This window comes from Impatiens glandulifera, chromosome 1 (assembly GCF_907164915.1).
Source record: "Impatiens glandulifera chromosome 1, dImpGla2.1, whole genome shotgun sequence".
In the NCBI taxonomy this organism is placed as follows: Eukaryota; Viridiplantae; Streptophyta; class Magnoliopsida; order Ericales; family Balsaminaceae; genus Impatiens; species Impatiens glandulifera.
Genome location: NC_061862.1, coordinates 161,884,169 through 161,899,226, shown reverse-complemented (window position 1 = coordinate 161,899,226; position 15,058 = coordinate 161,884,169). Strand labels below are relative to the sequence as shown.

Below are 15,058 nucleotides of genomic sequence, written 5' to 3'. Positions count from 1 at the left end.
ACTCTTTCAACGGATGCAGTTGCAACTGATAAAACTAAAGCCAACTCTATCAATCGATAAACCAATGGAAAGACTATATGTTTTTCTGTTGCAATCAATTTTTGAGCAAGAATTCCCAAGTCTTCAATTTAAGAAAATTGAGGATCATCCCGCAAATTAAATAAGTAAGCCCGAAGTTGTTGTTCCAAAAATAAATAATCACTACCTGTGAAATTTTTGGGATAAAGTTTGGCAAGACGAATGAGTTTACGAATATCAAATTGGGAGAATGAATTTCTGGGAGGAAGACATGATATGCAGCCAAATAATTCTGTATTAAATTCTGAAAAATGATTATTCATTTATTGCATAATCAAGTCAACAACATAACATTAAATAATAAATAATAACTATTAATAAATAAGAAATAATAACTATTAATAGATAAAGAAATAATTTTTATTATACCTGACAAAAGATTTCCACACGATAATGATGAAGATTAGTGATGAGTTCCCCTTTTCTTCTCCGCCTATCATTGCTATCAATTATTATATGCTTATTCATATCAAATATTAAGATCGAGTGTAATTGACAAAAACTGTTAACTTGGTCCAAAATATCATGTCATCCATCTTCTCTAAATTTTTGTAATTGATTTTTCGAACTCGAAATCAATGACATGGCTTGAACTATATTTTGCTCTCCTCTTTGTAGGCAAAGTGACAACTCACTTGTAATTCCCAATAAATTTTTCATCAAATGCAACACAAAAACAATTTCATAAAATATTAACTATATAAAAAAAATATGAAAATCTAATTTAATAGATTTCAGCCTAACTATTTTAACTTGTTTATTAATATTAATTTATATTTTCTTATTTATTAATATTAATTTATATTTTCTTATAAATTTTTAAAATAGTTTAAAATTAAGAATTATTATATGTTAAAATAAATTAAAGGTGAGGCCAGGGTTTGATCACCTGACCTCATCTTCAGAGTTCAATTACCAAACCAACTGGACTAAGAGTTACTTGTCAAATATATATATAAAAAATAATTTATCTTAAGGTTGGGGGAGGCCCGGGCCCCCCAAGGCCCCCCTTGTAGGTCCGCCACTGCTTGTTAGCTTCATTTATTTTTAAGCATGGACATGGGACCTAGCTAACTAGATTAAACAACTTAAGAGTGACACCAAATATAATTATTGGATTCATGACTAAACATAACACATAAATGAAATTGTTATTTGAGTATTTACCAAAATGTCGAATTTTGACAGGTCGAACTATCACAATTTAGTCATTTGAAGTTTTCAAATGAATATAACGTCCGTCATATTATGTTCGTTTTTAATTAATTTGTCATGTTTTTAAATGATATAATATTTAAAAACGTTTTGGACATATATATTTTTTAAAATTTTAGTATTATTTTTAGAATTTAAACATTTTAATTTATCGAAATTGGTTTGGTTAGACTAAAAAATGTGCAATTTAAAGAAAGATCAATAAAATTTGAATAGAGAGATTTATTTATTTATTTATTCAAAAAATCTTATAACGATATAATTTTTTGCAATGCTTACTAATTTGGACGTATTTGTGTTTTAAATTGAATATTTTTTTGAGATATATACGTTTGAAATTGACGAATACACTTTGAATGTTTTAATAAATATGTAATGAAAGAGATAATTGAAAAAATCGAAACAAGAGAGAATTCCTATTTTATTTTTATAAATGTGATAAGTTAATTCAAAAAAAAAGTAAAGAAAATATTGGGTTAAAGTAAGAAAATAGGGCAATCATTTGTTTGTGAAAAACCTAGGGATATGTAAAATAAAAACGAAAAACTGATAACTGTACCTTAGCAGTTTTGTTTTACCGGTCTACTAGTTAATCACATTTTTTTTTATCAATTAAATGATTCGATTTTCGGTTAAACTATTTTTTTCTACCGATTTAGTATATTTATATTTTATATTAGTTATTATTATTTTTTAAATATTAGATATATTATAATATTTAATATATATATATATTTTATAATTTATATTAATTATTTGGGTTACTTCCCCCAACCAAGAGTTTTGAAAAAATTATAAAGTTTGTCTTATATTTTTTAAATTAAATTAAATTTATTTTTTATTTTTTATCAATTACTATAAATGAACTTGATTAGTTAGAACCTCATATGACATGATTGAAAGTTCGAACATCATTCGATAAAAACGATAAATTTTCGAGCCCTAGTGATTGTACATAAATTATTTGGGACTCGTTTGATGTGATTTTTTTAGGAGTTTTTCAGTATTTTATTCTAAAACCCAATTATCACTTTATCTATCATTTCAACTATCTAATCACTTCTTTTATATATTTAAATATCAAAATTTTTCTTTATTAACTCTTAAAAAAAAGAGAAATTAAAATATATAGAATATTTTGGTAATATAACTCAAAAAACTAATTTTTTAAAAATATTTATCAAACAAGATGTTGTAGGTAAAAACACTGAAAAAACTCAAAGAAAACTATTTAGTCAAACAAGCCCTTATAATGAATCAAACCGCAACCCAATTTAGTTACTTTTACAAATAATAGTTGTTATATGTTTAAAATAATTATAATTCTAGCGAGTTTTTATAATTTATTTTATTATGTGCAATCCAAGACTGAATAATGATGGTGGTACTCTCATTGAATTATTTTGATGGAATTTTAGAAATGACTAGCTAATCATGCACATAACTAAGTTACTTACAGCTCATTTAATTTTCTATATAAAAAAGAAATCAAAGACAATAACAAACAGCTGTTGAATATAATTTATAATAGAGAAATGAGGACGTAACTTAATTCGTTGGAAAAATAATAATTTTTCTCTCTAGCCTCATCGCTATTTCTTTATAATATTGAAAACACCCAAATAAGACTAATTATCTATACCCGAAAATATACAAACAATAATATAATGTAAGTGGGTCAGGGTAGTCCACACCAAATAAAAAAAAATGGCCATAGGCAATTAAAGGCATTAGTATGTGTTGTTTTTCTTGATTAATTTGAACCACATGACATGCCATGAGTTTTTTTTTTTTTCCTTATTTTTTTTAACTTAAAGCTTCTGTGAAAACTAAAGTAATTTTTCTTAACTCTTAATTTTATAAATGAATTATCCCATAACTAGCTAGCTACTTATATGTATATTAGATATCATAGTATGATGAATATATGTTTACTGGAGTTAAGTCCAACTAAAAAATTATTATTTACTATTTTTTATATTGTATTTAAATACTTTTTAAAGTATATAATATATTAATAATTTAATGGCTTTTAATATATATTATATAGTATTGGAAAGCATTTTTAAGGAAAGAAAAGAAAAGAAAAAGTATTAGGCCGGGCTCTTATTGCAATTAAGAGGGGATGAATCTATCTAGCTATCTACCTAGACCTGGAGAAGAAAGAGTCTTCAAGGCCCAAAATATTAATAAAAGTTGTAAATATTAATTTCTTGTGATAATAATAATAGGACATCAATATTATTAATTAATTATTACAAAACCTTTATTGAAAGATATCACTGAAATTGATTACACATATTAATCTTTTGAAAAGGTAAAAATCATTTAATTGCAAACTAAGATGACAACGAAAGGGTGAAGTTGGAATCTATATATATATAATGATGCTTAATTTTTAAAGTGTCCGGATTGCCGGGTCGAGAGCTGTGGTTAATTTGGATACTTGGGTCGGATTGTGGGTTGACCCGTTTTTAAATTTAAAACGGTTAAAAATAAAATTAAAAATGCTAGAGGTATGTTTCGAACTTGCAACCTATCAAAATAAGTACAACTCTTTAACCAACTAGGCTACAAAGATTTTATATTTTAAATTCAACACCAAATTTGATAAACGCGGGACATTTTAATATTAATATAAGTTCAACTTTTTAACTAACTAATCTATATATATATAATTATGCTTAATTTTTAAAGTGTCCGGATTGCCGGGTCGAGAGCTGTGGTTAATTTGGATACTTGGGTCGGATTGTGGGTTGACCCGTTTTTAAATTTAAAACGGTTAAAAATAAAATTAAAAATGCTAGAGGTATGTTTCGAACTTGCAACCTATCAAAACAAGTACAACTCTTTAACCAACTAGGCTACAAAGATTTTATATTTTAAATTCAACACCAAATTTGATAAACGCGGGACGTTTTAATATTAATATAAGTTCAACTTTTTAACTAACTAATCTATATATATATAATGATGCTTAATTTTTAAAGTGTCCGGATTGCCGGGTCGAGAGTTGTGGTTAATTTGGATACTTGGGTCGGATTGTGGGTTGACCCATTTTTAAATTTAAAACGGTTAAAAATAAAATTAAAAATGTTAGAGGTATGTTTCGAACTTGCAACCTATCAAAACAAGTACAATTCTTTAACCAACTAGGCTACAAAGATTTTATATTATAAATTCAACACCAAATTTGATAAACGCGGGACGTTTTAATATTAATATAAGTTCAACTTTTTAACTAACTAATCTATATATATATAATGATGCTTAATTTTTAAAGTGTCCGGATTGTCGGGTCGAGAGCTGTGGTTAATTTGGATACTTGGGTCGGATTGTGGGTTGACCCGTTTTTAAATTTAAAACGGTTAAAAATAAAATTAAAAATGCTAGAGGTATGTTTCGAACTTGCAACCTATCAAAACAAGTACAACTCTTTAACCAACTAGGCTACAAAGATTTTATATTTTAAATTCAACACCAAATTTGATAAACGCGAGTCGTTTTAATATTAATATAAGTTCAACTTTTTAATTAACTAATCTATATATATATAATGATGCTTAATTTTTAAAGTGTCCGGATTGCCGGGTCGAGAGCTGTGGTTAATTTGGATACTTGGGTCGGATTGTGGGTTGACCCATTTTTAAATTTAAAACGGTTAAAAATAAAATTAAAAATGCTAGAGGTATGTTTCAAACTTGCAACCTATCAAAACAAGTACAACTCTTTAACCAACTAGGCTACAAAGATTTTATATTTTAAATTCAACACCAAATTTGATAAACGCGGGACGTTTTAATATTAATATAAGTTCAACTTTTTAACTAACTAATCTATATATATATAATGATGCTTAATTTTTAAAGTGTCCGGATTGCCGGATCGAGAGTTGTGGTTAATTTGGATACTTGGGTCGGATTGTGGGTTGACCCATTTTTAAATTTAAAACGGTTAAAAATAAAATTAAAAATGCTAGAGGTATGTTTCGAACTTGCAACCTATCAAAACAAGTACAATTCTTTAACCAACTAGGCTACAAAGATTTTATATTATAAATTCAACACCAAATTTGATAAACGCGGGACGTTTTAATATTAATATAAGTTCAACTTTTTAACTAACTAATCTATATATATATATATAATGATGCTTAATTTTTAAAGTGTCCGGATTGCCGGGTCGAGAGCTGTGGTTAATTTGGATACTTGGGTCGAATTGTGGGTTGACCCGTTTTTAAATTTAAAACGGTTAAAAATAAAATTAAAAATGCTAGAGGTATGTTTCGAACTTGCAACCTATCAAAACAAGTACAACTCTTTAACCAACTAGGCTACAAAGATTTTATATTTTAAATTCAACACCAAATTTGATAAACGCGAGTCGTTTTAATATTAATATAAGTTCAACTTTTTAATTAACTAATATATATATATATAATGATGCTTAATTTTTAAAGTGTCCGGATTGCCGGGTCGAGAGCTGTGGTTAATTTGGATACTTGGGTCGGATTGTGGGTTGACCCGTTTTTAAATTTAAAACGGTTAAAAATAAAATTAAAAATGCTAGAGGTATGTTTCGAACTTGCAACCTATCAAAACAAGTACAACTCTTTAACCAACTAGGCTACAAAGATTTTATATTTTAAATTCAACACCAAATTTGATAAACGCGGGACGTTTTAATATTAATATAAGTTCAACTTTTTAACTAACTAATCTATATATATATAATGATGCTTAATTTTTAAAAAGTCCGGATTGCCGGGTCGAGAGCTGTGGTTAATTTGGATACTTGGGTCGGATTGTGGGTTGACCCGTTTTTAAATTTAAAACGGTTAAAAATAAAATTAAAAATGCTAGAAGTATGTTTCGAACTTGCAACCTAACAAAAACAAGTACAACTCTTTAACTTTATATTTTAAATTCAACACCAAATTTGATAAATGCGGGACGTTTTATTATTAATATAAGTTTAACTTTTTAACTAACTAATATATAATGATGTTGAATAAATGAATACTTGGGTCGGATTATGGGTTGACCCACCAATAAATTTAAAACGGTTAAAAATAAAATTAAAAATGTTATCCGTAATTTTTTTTTACGTTTTTATATATTATTACTCGTGCAAATGCACGGGCTAAATGCTAGTTACAATTAATTCCTTTATTTCTTGATCTCCTTGAATCGATCTTGTTATTATTAATTAATCTTCATCTTCTTCAACAGTTTTCTTAGTTGGTCTGTTCTTTTTCTTACCCTTTTTTGCTTCTCTCTTGTCATATTTATATTCGGCATGTTGAACTTGTATCTGTAATAATATTAATATTGTTATCGTATTTATTTTTATATATAATATATTTGAAGTTGGTGCCTATATATATATATAGTAAATTAAAAACATTATTATGAATGAATTAATTAATTAACCTGATTAACTGCGGTTGCAGCAGCACCTAATGCATTTAGGATGGGGATGATCTCGGGGAAGACAGCTTTGGCCACACCTCCAATTAGTCCAAACAGATCAAACGGCTGATCATGATCAGAATTAATTACAAAACCATTAATTAATTAATTAAGAAGTTTACAAATTAATAATTTAAGAAATTAATTAATCTAGCTAGCTAACTGACCTGTGGGGGCGGAGCTTGGTTGACTTGTGCCTCTCTCTGCGCGCAATAATAAGACATTATATATATATCTAGGTAAGTAGAGAATGGTGATTAATTTATTTTTATATTATATATATTGTATATAATTTAAATGAATATATAGAATTACTTGCCTTAGCCTTTTCTACAGTTTGCTTGGCGAGATCGGTGATTTGGTTTATCTTTGACAAGAATTGCTTCCACACGGATGCACATTTTATTGGATTCATCAGTGTGTCTTCTTTCGATATCTGCATATATATATATATATTCACAATTAATGTAATTAAGCTTAATAAATTAAATAAGCAAAGAATAATTAATAATACTCACGCCATTCCAAGTAGTTTTAGCCAATGCACCATAAGAAGGACGTTCATCATCTTCATCTCCCAAAAGAGCCATTCTTAGTGTATCCTCGATTTGATCACCATTTCCAGATTCTAAGCGGATTGCAGCCATGGCCGCTAGCATCTTTAAGCTCTATAAATTAATATGATTGATCAATTGTTAATTAAATGCATGCATTAATTAATACGTGTTGATCAGAATTAATATTAATTAATTAATTAATTACTTGAGTCTTGGCAACCCTAATGATCTTGTTGATGTCAATGTCATCTTCATCCCATGAGCGTGGCATGGAATCAGAATCTTGGAGAAACATTGTGATGAACCTATTATTATTATTATTATTGAAATCATTAATATATATATATTTTAAATAAAATATATGAGCTAGCTAGATATATAGATAGGTTAATTATATTAATTATGTGTTGACCTGTCTTGCATAAGATTAGCCACTTTAGGCGCCTCTATCTTTGCTTTTGTTACGATAATTTCTCTTAAGTAGCCCTGAAACTGCGTTTGTATGTCGTCGAGGGAAGTCATGTCCTGGTGGTCTGCATTACCTAATTGAGACATGGCCTGGAAGTACTCGTTGGCAATTTCCTTAGACTGCGTTGCGAGGAGTTCCCTTATATGTGGCCACGTTTGAGACCCCGGGTTTCCTAGAATGGCCTCCAATGGTTCCCTTGTTGTATCACTTAGCTTCTCCTTGTATTCGTGAATCAGATCATTCAATTTTCCTCCTCGGGCCTGACCAACAATTGAATTTATTTCATTCATAAACTTCTCCTTCTCTACTGAAGAATCCCAATTACCTTCTGGAATATTAATTTCTGCATGCAATTAATAATAATGTATGCATTAATTAATTAATTAATTGGGTACACTTATTATAACGTATACACATCACATGCCCATATATATTAAATCATATACGTAGGTGGTACCTTCAAATGCTTTGTCGAATTGGCCCGAATAACGATTAATACAGTTATCAACCGCATCGCGAAAACCTTTCCCTTCTTTCAAATCATTTTCAAAAGCATCTTTGAATTCCTTCACATTTCCGGTAATAATAACTTGCAACCCGGAATCATACGCTGGTTTTATATGCTGAGATTATCCATTCATTTTGAATAATTAATATTTTATATATTCAATTGACCTAGTTTGAATTAATTAATAAACAGAGATATTGCATATATAATTAATTTATTACTAGCATTAAGTTGTCGATGAGCATCTGTCGTCGCTCCTGTTTTATATCATCGTCGTAAAGTTGAGCATCTTCGTCGTATCTTCATATCATAAAAAATAATTAATTAATTAGGAAAAGTTGGGAAATTAATTAATTTGATAAATATATAATTAATGCATTTACTTACTTTGATAGACAAACATCAATGAGTGAACTAATCTTGTTGCCGAATTCTGGCACTGGATTATTAGTGCTGGTCGCCACACTTAATTCACGCCATTCCTAATTATATATAAAGTAAATTAAATATATAATTATATTAAATTCAAATGATGGATCAATCAGAAAATATATAATTAATATTTACATTGTTAGCAAGGAAGGCTTCAAGTTTTTCCCTTGCAATTTCTTCACAACGCACTTTGGCAATCATCACCTAATTAATTAATTAATTAATTAGTACGCAGTTAATAGTTAATAATAATTAAATAATAATAATAAAGATATATATATATATATATATATTACTGCTGGAGGTGGAATGTTAAGGTCCTTATTGGCCCTGATAGTTTTCCAAATTTCTTCAGCGCTTATGGAAAACCCAAGAGCAGGCACAAGGCTCTCACCACTTGACATTTCTCCACACGTTAGTTGATTCCTTAACTCACATACCTATATATTTCATTCATTTTATTAACTTAAATCTTATCAATTATATTTCAATAATTACGTCCATACCTCTTCAAGATATGATTCCATATCTGCCTCGGAATTAGACAGTGCCACAACCTTAATCTGTTGTTCGATCCATCATCGTTGCAATTATATATATATTATCAAAAAGAATTTATTAATAATATATTAATGAGAAATTAAGATCTTGAATAAAACAGATTAAAACAAACAAGGAAGTAGATACTTACATTGAAGAATTCGCTAAAGGATGTTTCATTGCGAGATTGTGGTTTAGGAATAGAATTCCATATCTGAGATATATATATATATATATAGCATGTATGTCATTAGTATATCATACCAATAGCTAGCTAGTAAAATGAATATTCTAGAAGCTCAATTAAAGAGGAAAATTTCGCCTTCATTGCATATATATATATATATATATATATATATATATATATATATATATATATATATATATATATATATATAATGAAATCAGCCTCTAATAGTAAAACAAATATTTAATTACCTCGAGAGTGTCTTTCTGTAGGAGTTCTTCCAATTTTTTTAAAGGCGTCTGTAAGTACAATAATATTCCATTACATTCCATTCCATTAATTGGGATGTAATATTTTAATATATGATATATAGATTTGTTTCTTCATTAATAATTAATACCTGAGTTTTGTCTCGCAGTACAAATAAAAGAGTGGTTTGACGAGGCTTGAACAAGCGCATCATCACCTGCACACGTTACATGATCGATGTACCGTAGTATGTTAATATAAATGAGATTATATATTATATATAGACCTAGCTAGTTGGTTACCTGAAAAGCAGTTCTTAATAAGGGTTTATTTGCAGCTTTTTCTCGTCCAACATCGTGACACCACCTTATAAAATATATAATTAATGAATTGAGAGACAAATTAAGATGTGTTTGGATTTTGTAACAAAGGGTTTAATAATTATGTATATAGTACTAACATGTTTATGAGGACTACGTCTGAAACTGCAAGTGCGAATAGTGCAATCTGCTTCTCAAATGATGTATCATTCTGATGATGATGATATCAATAATATTTAATTAATTTGATAGTATAGTATTATATATATATATATATATATATTATGAGTATATAGATTGAGAAAAAGAAAGGGAAATTAAAGGACTTAAAATGAATGAATGATGGATTTATTATATATATACTTACATGACCCCTCTCTCTTCCATCGCACCCCTCTAAGTCCATGACAAGAGTACATTGCTCATCATCCTCATTATCCTCGTCGACATATTTTGCTAACCAAATACCCAACGTTGTTTGAGTCCTGATTATTATTTAAGACAATTAGCTCGCTAGCAAACAAACAAGCTTATTTATTTAATTAATTAATTAGTAATAAAACATGTTGGGACGTGCCTGTCTTTGGCTGCATCCATCTCAACGAAATTTGTTTGGAACAAGTGATTCAACAGCGTGCTCTTCCCTATTAATTAATTAATTAATTAATTATATTTCAGAATAGTAATAGTAATTATAATTAGTAAAAATGAATAGAATAAAAGAGAAATAATACCGCTGCTTTGAGGGCCCATGATAGAGATAACAGAGTAGGATTTGCCGTATTGAGATAATTTAGCATTCTGGGTAAAGCTCTCTAGTCCAGAGCTATTGAACATTCCTTGTCCATCTATCAGGTGCGTGGAACAGATTGAAGAAGAAGAAGAACCTTGTTTGCCAGTCAAAAAAATTAATATAATATCACATGTTCAAATATATATATATATAAATATGATCCATCAAAAATAATTAAGCAGTTATATAAATATAAATTAATTAGAACTTGCTTACTCATGATTGATGCCTAACTAGCTATGAGCTTGCTTGCAAGAAGAAATGAGAGAGAATCGATGATGATGAAGATGGGCTGTGAATATATGTGATGCTCTCACGAGCTTTTATAGACTTAGGCCAGTTACCTCCAAAATATTATAATAGGGTGTTTATTAGGTGATACTAATTATATATATATAAATGGTAAGGAATATAATTTGTATAGGGATATTAAGTTGTATAAATTATATAGATTATTAATATTTGGTTAGAAAAAATAAAAGATGTATAAATTATAATTTTTTTATAATTTTGTGTTTAGTGCCAAATTGTTAACACGAGTAAATAGTAAAAAAGAATAAAAGACTAGTTCATCCTTGTATTATATATATTATTTTAATATTTATCTTATTTTATTTAATTTTTTATTATTACTTATATTTAAATTAATAAAAAATTAATTATTATATAAATATTTTTAAATAAATAATACAGAATCTAATAAAAGATAAGAATACTCAATTTAAAAAACAAATTTATAAATTTAAAACTATATAAAAATAATTAGGTTAAGAAGAATTGAGACGTTAAATTAATTAGGTTTTAAATAAAAAAAAACTTACTATATAAAAAATAGTACAAAAATATTCAGTGATTTCAATCTAGTTTTGTGAAAATATAGGAAAAAGAAACAAAAACATGAAAATAAGAATAAAAATATAAAATCGTGGCAAAAACAGATTATCGAGTGAATAGACACTCGAGAAGAAGACTATTATAGAATATTATTGCCTATAAATAGTTTTGGAAGAATAAATAATTTATTTATTTAGATACTTAATCAAATAAATAAATATTTTAATTTGTTTATAAATATTAATTTATAATTTTTTATAAAATTTTAAAATAGTTTAAAATTAATAAATATAAAAGATTATTTTACTCTTATATTTATATAAATTATTATTTTAATCTTTATCTTATAAATAATTTGTTATTATTAATTATATTATATTAATAAAAAATAATATATAATTAATATATAAATGTAATTTAAAAATAAATAATACTATTATATGATTTATATTATTTTATATATAAATTTTTATACTTTAAGTTATATAAATAAATCTTATTTATATATTAATTAAAATCTATGTGTTATTATAAATATTTTTATAATAGAAATTGTTGTTTGTATAAAATAAAATATTAATAAAATATAATTTTTTTATTAAAATTATAATAGTATAATAAATTATATAGATGTAAATTATATTTTAAAATATAATAAAAAAATAAATATTTGTATATTAGAAATTGTTGTTTGTATAAAATAAAATATTAATAATATATAATTATTTTATTAAAATTAAAATAATAAATTATATTTTAAAATATAATAAAAAATTACATATTAATAATAATGATAATTAAGTATCAAAGTCAACAGAAACTTATTTATTAAATAAATAAAAAAAATTATATATATATATATATATATATATATATATATATATATATATATATATATATATATATATATATATATATATATACTGGTTAAAAAAAGTTACCTGAGCTGGAGCCTTGATTTTTAACCCAACTGAAAATTCAACTCCATTATAGTTTTAACTTTCTAACTCACATGTAAACTCAATTCTCTCCCCTCTAAACCTAAATATGCAGAGATACTTGTTCACATACTTAAAAGTTTTTTAAAACTTTTATTTTAATCCTCTTAGTTTGTTTTTAATTAATTTATATAACTTATTTATATTTTAATTTATTTACATGTTTAATTTATTTATATTTTAATTTATATTTATATGTTTAATTCATGATAATTTTAATTTATTTATATGATTAACTTATATTTAAATTTATTTATATTTATATTTTATATTTTTTTACGTATTATAAATTTATAATAATAAATAATATTGATAAAAATTTGTTTATTTAATAATGTTTAATTTGTTTTATATAGTTGTATAAATTATTGATTTATAATTAATTTTATCAAAAATTTTTTAATTGAATGGGAATTTAAAAGTAATTAATAAGTTGTCATAAAGTTATAAAGTTATGAGTTTAATTTGTAATTTTAGATAAATATATAGATAATATTAAAAAAATTAAAAATATTATAAAAAAGAATATTCTGAAAAATGACCTAAATAATCAATCTTTCTATTTTGACTACCAAAGAAAGTAAATCCCTACACCGCACCCACCACCATGAAATGAAAAAGACAAAGATTAAAAATATGAAGAATGATTCAAACGTTTGAGAAAATAGAAAATTTAATTAATAGGGTTAAAATAGAAAAAAAAAATTAAAAATGTTTATATATAATCATACCAGTTACAATATTATACCTCATTTGATGTAAAAGTTCACTATGGTTATGTTTGGTTACAACATTGTAGATAAAATATATGTATAATTAAAGTAAATTATAAATGTTGTTTGGTTGATTTATATTTATATCTACAGTATTCTTTAGAGTATTCTTTAGGTATAATTTATACCTTTAAAATGGTATAATATTATACCTACACATACCTGTTATAAGACGGTATAACTTTTATAAAATTTAATATTTCATTTTATTCCTTAATTTTGTTAAAATATTAAAATTTTAATTTTTTTGGTATATTTTAAAATATAATAATAATAATTTAGAATTAAATATTTATTTATATTTAAGTGTGTTTAATTATTTAATTTAAATAATAATAATAATTTAAATACTTATTTTTATTTAATTTTTTAATTTATATATATATATATATTATTTTATCTCTGTAACAAAAAATTATAGCATTTTAAATATAAAATTTTCATTGTGATATTTTTATAAATAATTAAATATAATAATTATTTTTAAAAACTAATAATGTTAATTAGAAAAATAGTAGTCATATATAAAATTAATTTATAAAATAAAATTGTATTTCATTATTAATGAACATATTTATAATTAATTATATAAATTATATAAATTAGTAATATTATTATTATTAATTAATTAATACAACTTATATATATAATTTATTTCAAAAACTAATTTATAATCTTATCATTTTAATTTAAAATTTAATTTTATTAATATTTTATTTATATAAACAATTAATATTGTTTTAATATACAAAAATTTATAATAATAATTTTTTTTAATTAATATATAAATAAGTTATAGGAATTATATAACTTATAGGAATTAATATATAAATAAATTATAGGAATTATATATAAAATAATATAATTAGTATAATACAATAAGATATTTATTTTAAAAATATATTTATATAATAATTAATTTTTTTTTATTAATTTCAATATAATTAATAATATAAATTACATATAAGATAAATATGAAAATAATCATTTTTCTAAATATAAATATAAAATAATCTTTTATCCTTCTTAAAACATTAATCAAACACAAAATAATAAAACTTATATAATTTATAAATATTTTATATTCTCAACCAAACATTAAAAAATTATATAATTTATACTTCCTAATACCTCATTACAATTTATACCCCTTATAACTTATACCTATATAACTAGTACCGTATATCAAACACTACCTATATATACAATTTTTTTTTACTATGTACAAGTAGTGTACCTCTAAAGAGACAGAGGCTAAATATTAGAGAAATGATAGAGATAAAATTTGGAAGAAGACATAATTTAATTGGATGATTTTTTTTTTTCATTCTCTCCTCATCTTTTATTATTTTTTCAGTTAATAATGTGATATCACGTCAATCCTTCCTTACCCTACTGGAAAATACATAATAATAATAATATATATATATATATATATATATATATATATATATATATATTAAACAAAAGAGGTTAACTTGATCATAACCCTAACTATTTTAACTTAAAACGTTTTTAATAAAAATTAAACTAAGAAATTTTTATTAAGTTACCGTTGTTAAAAGCAATAGCTACGGTATTTGACTAATATTTTGGTCCAAAAGCTAATTTCCAGTTAATTCTCACATTAATAC

The 15,058-nt window shown here is 24.7% G+C and overlaps 1 protein-coding gene across 1 annotated transcript; it reads right to left on the bottom strand.

The window, feature by feature from the left end:
* Nucleotides 1-7,717: 7,717 nt before the first annotated feature.
* On the bottom strand, nt 7,718-11,039 carry LOC124914094 (protein ROOT HAIR DEFECTIVE 3-like). The gene is made up of 16 exons (XM_047454575.1): nt 11,036-11,039; nt 10,761-10,913; nt 10,604-10,670; nt 10,394-10,511; nt 10,167-10,237; nt 10,009-10,072; nt 9,858-9,923; nt 9,709-9,756; nt 9,422-9,484; nt 9,237-9,293; nt 9,027-9,170; nt 8,866-8,934; nt 8,686-8,780; nt 8,520-8,598; nt 8,248-8,413; nt 7,718-8,133 (listed from the first exon to the last, which is right to left on the bottom strand). The coding sequence occupies exons 1-16, from the start codon at nt 11,037-11,039 to the stop codon at nt 7,718-7,720; spliced, it is 1,680 nt and encodes a 559-aa protein (XP_047310531.1).
* Between the last annotated feature and the right edge of the window lie 4,019 nt (nt 11,040-15,058).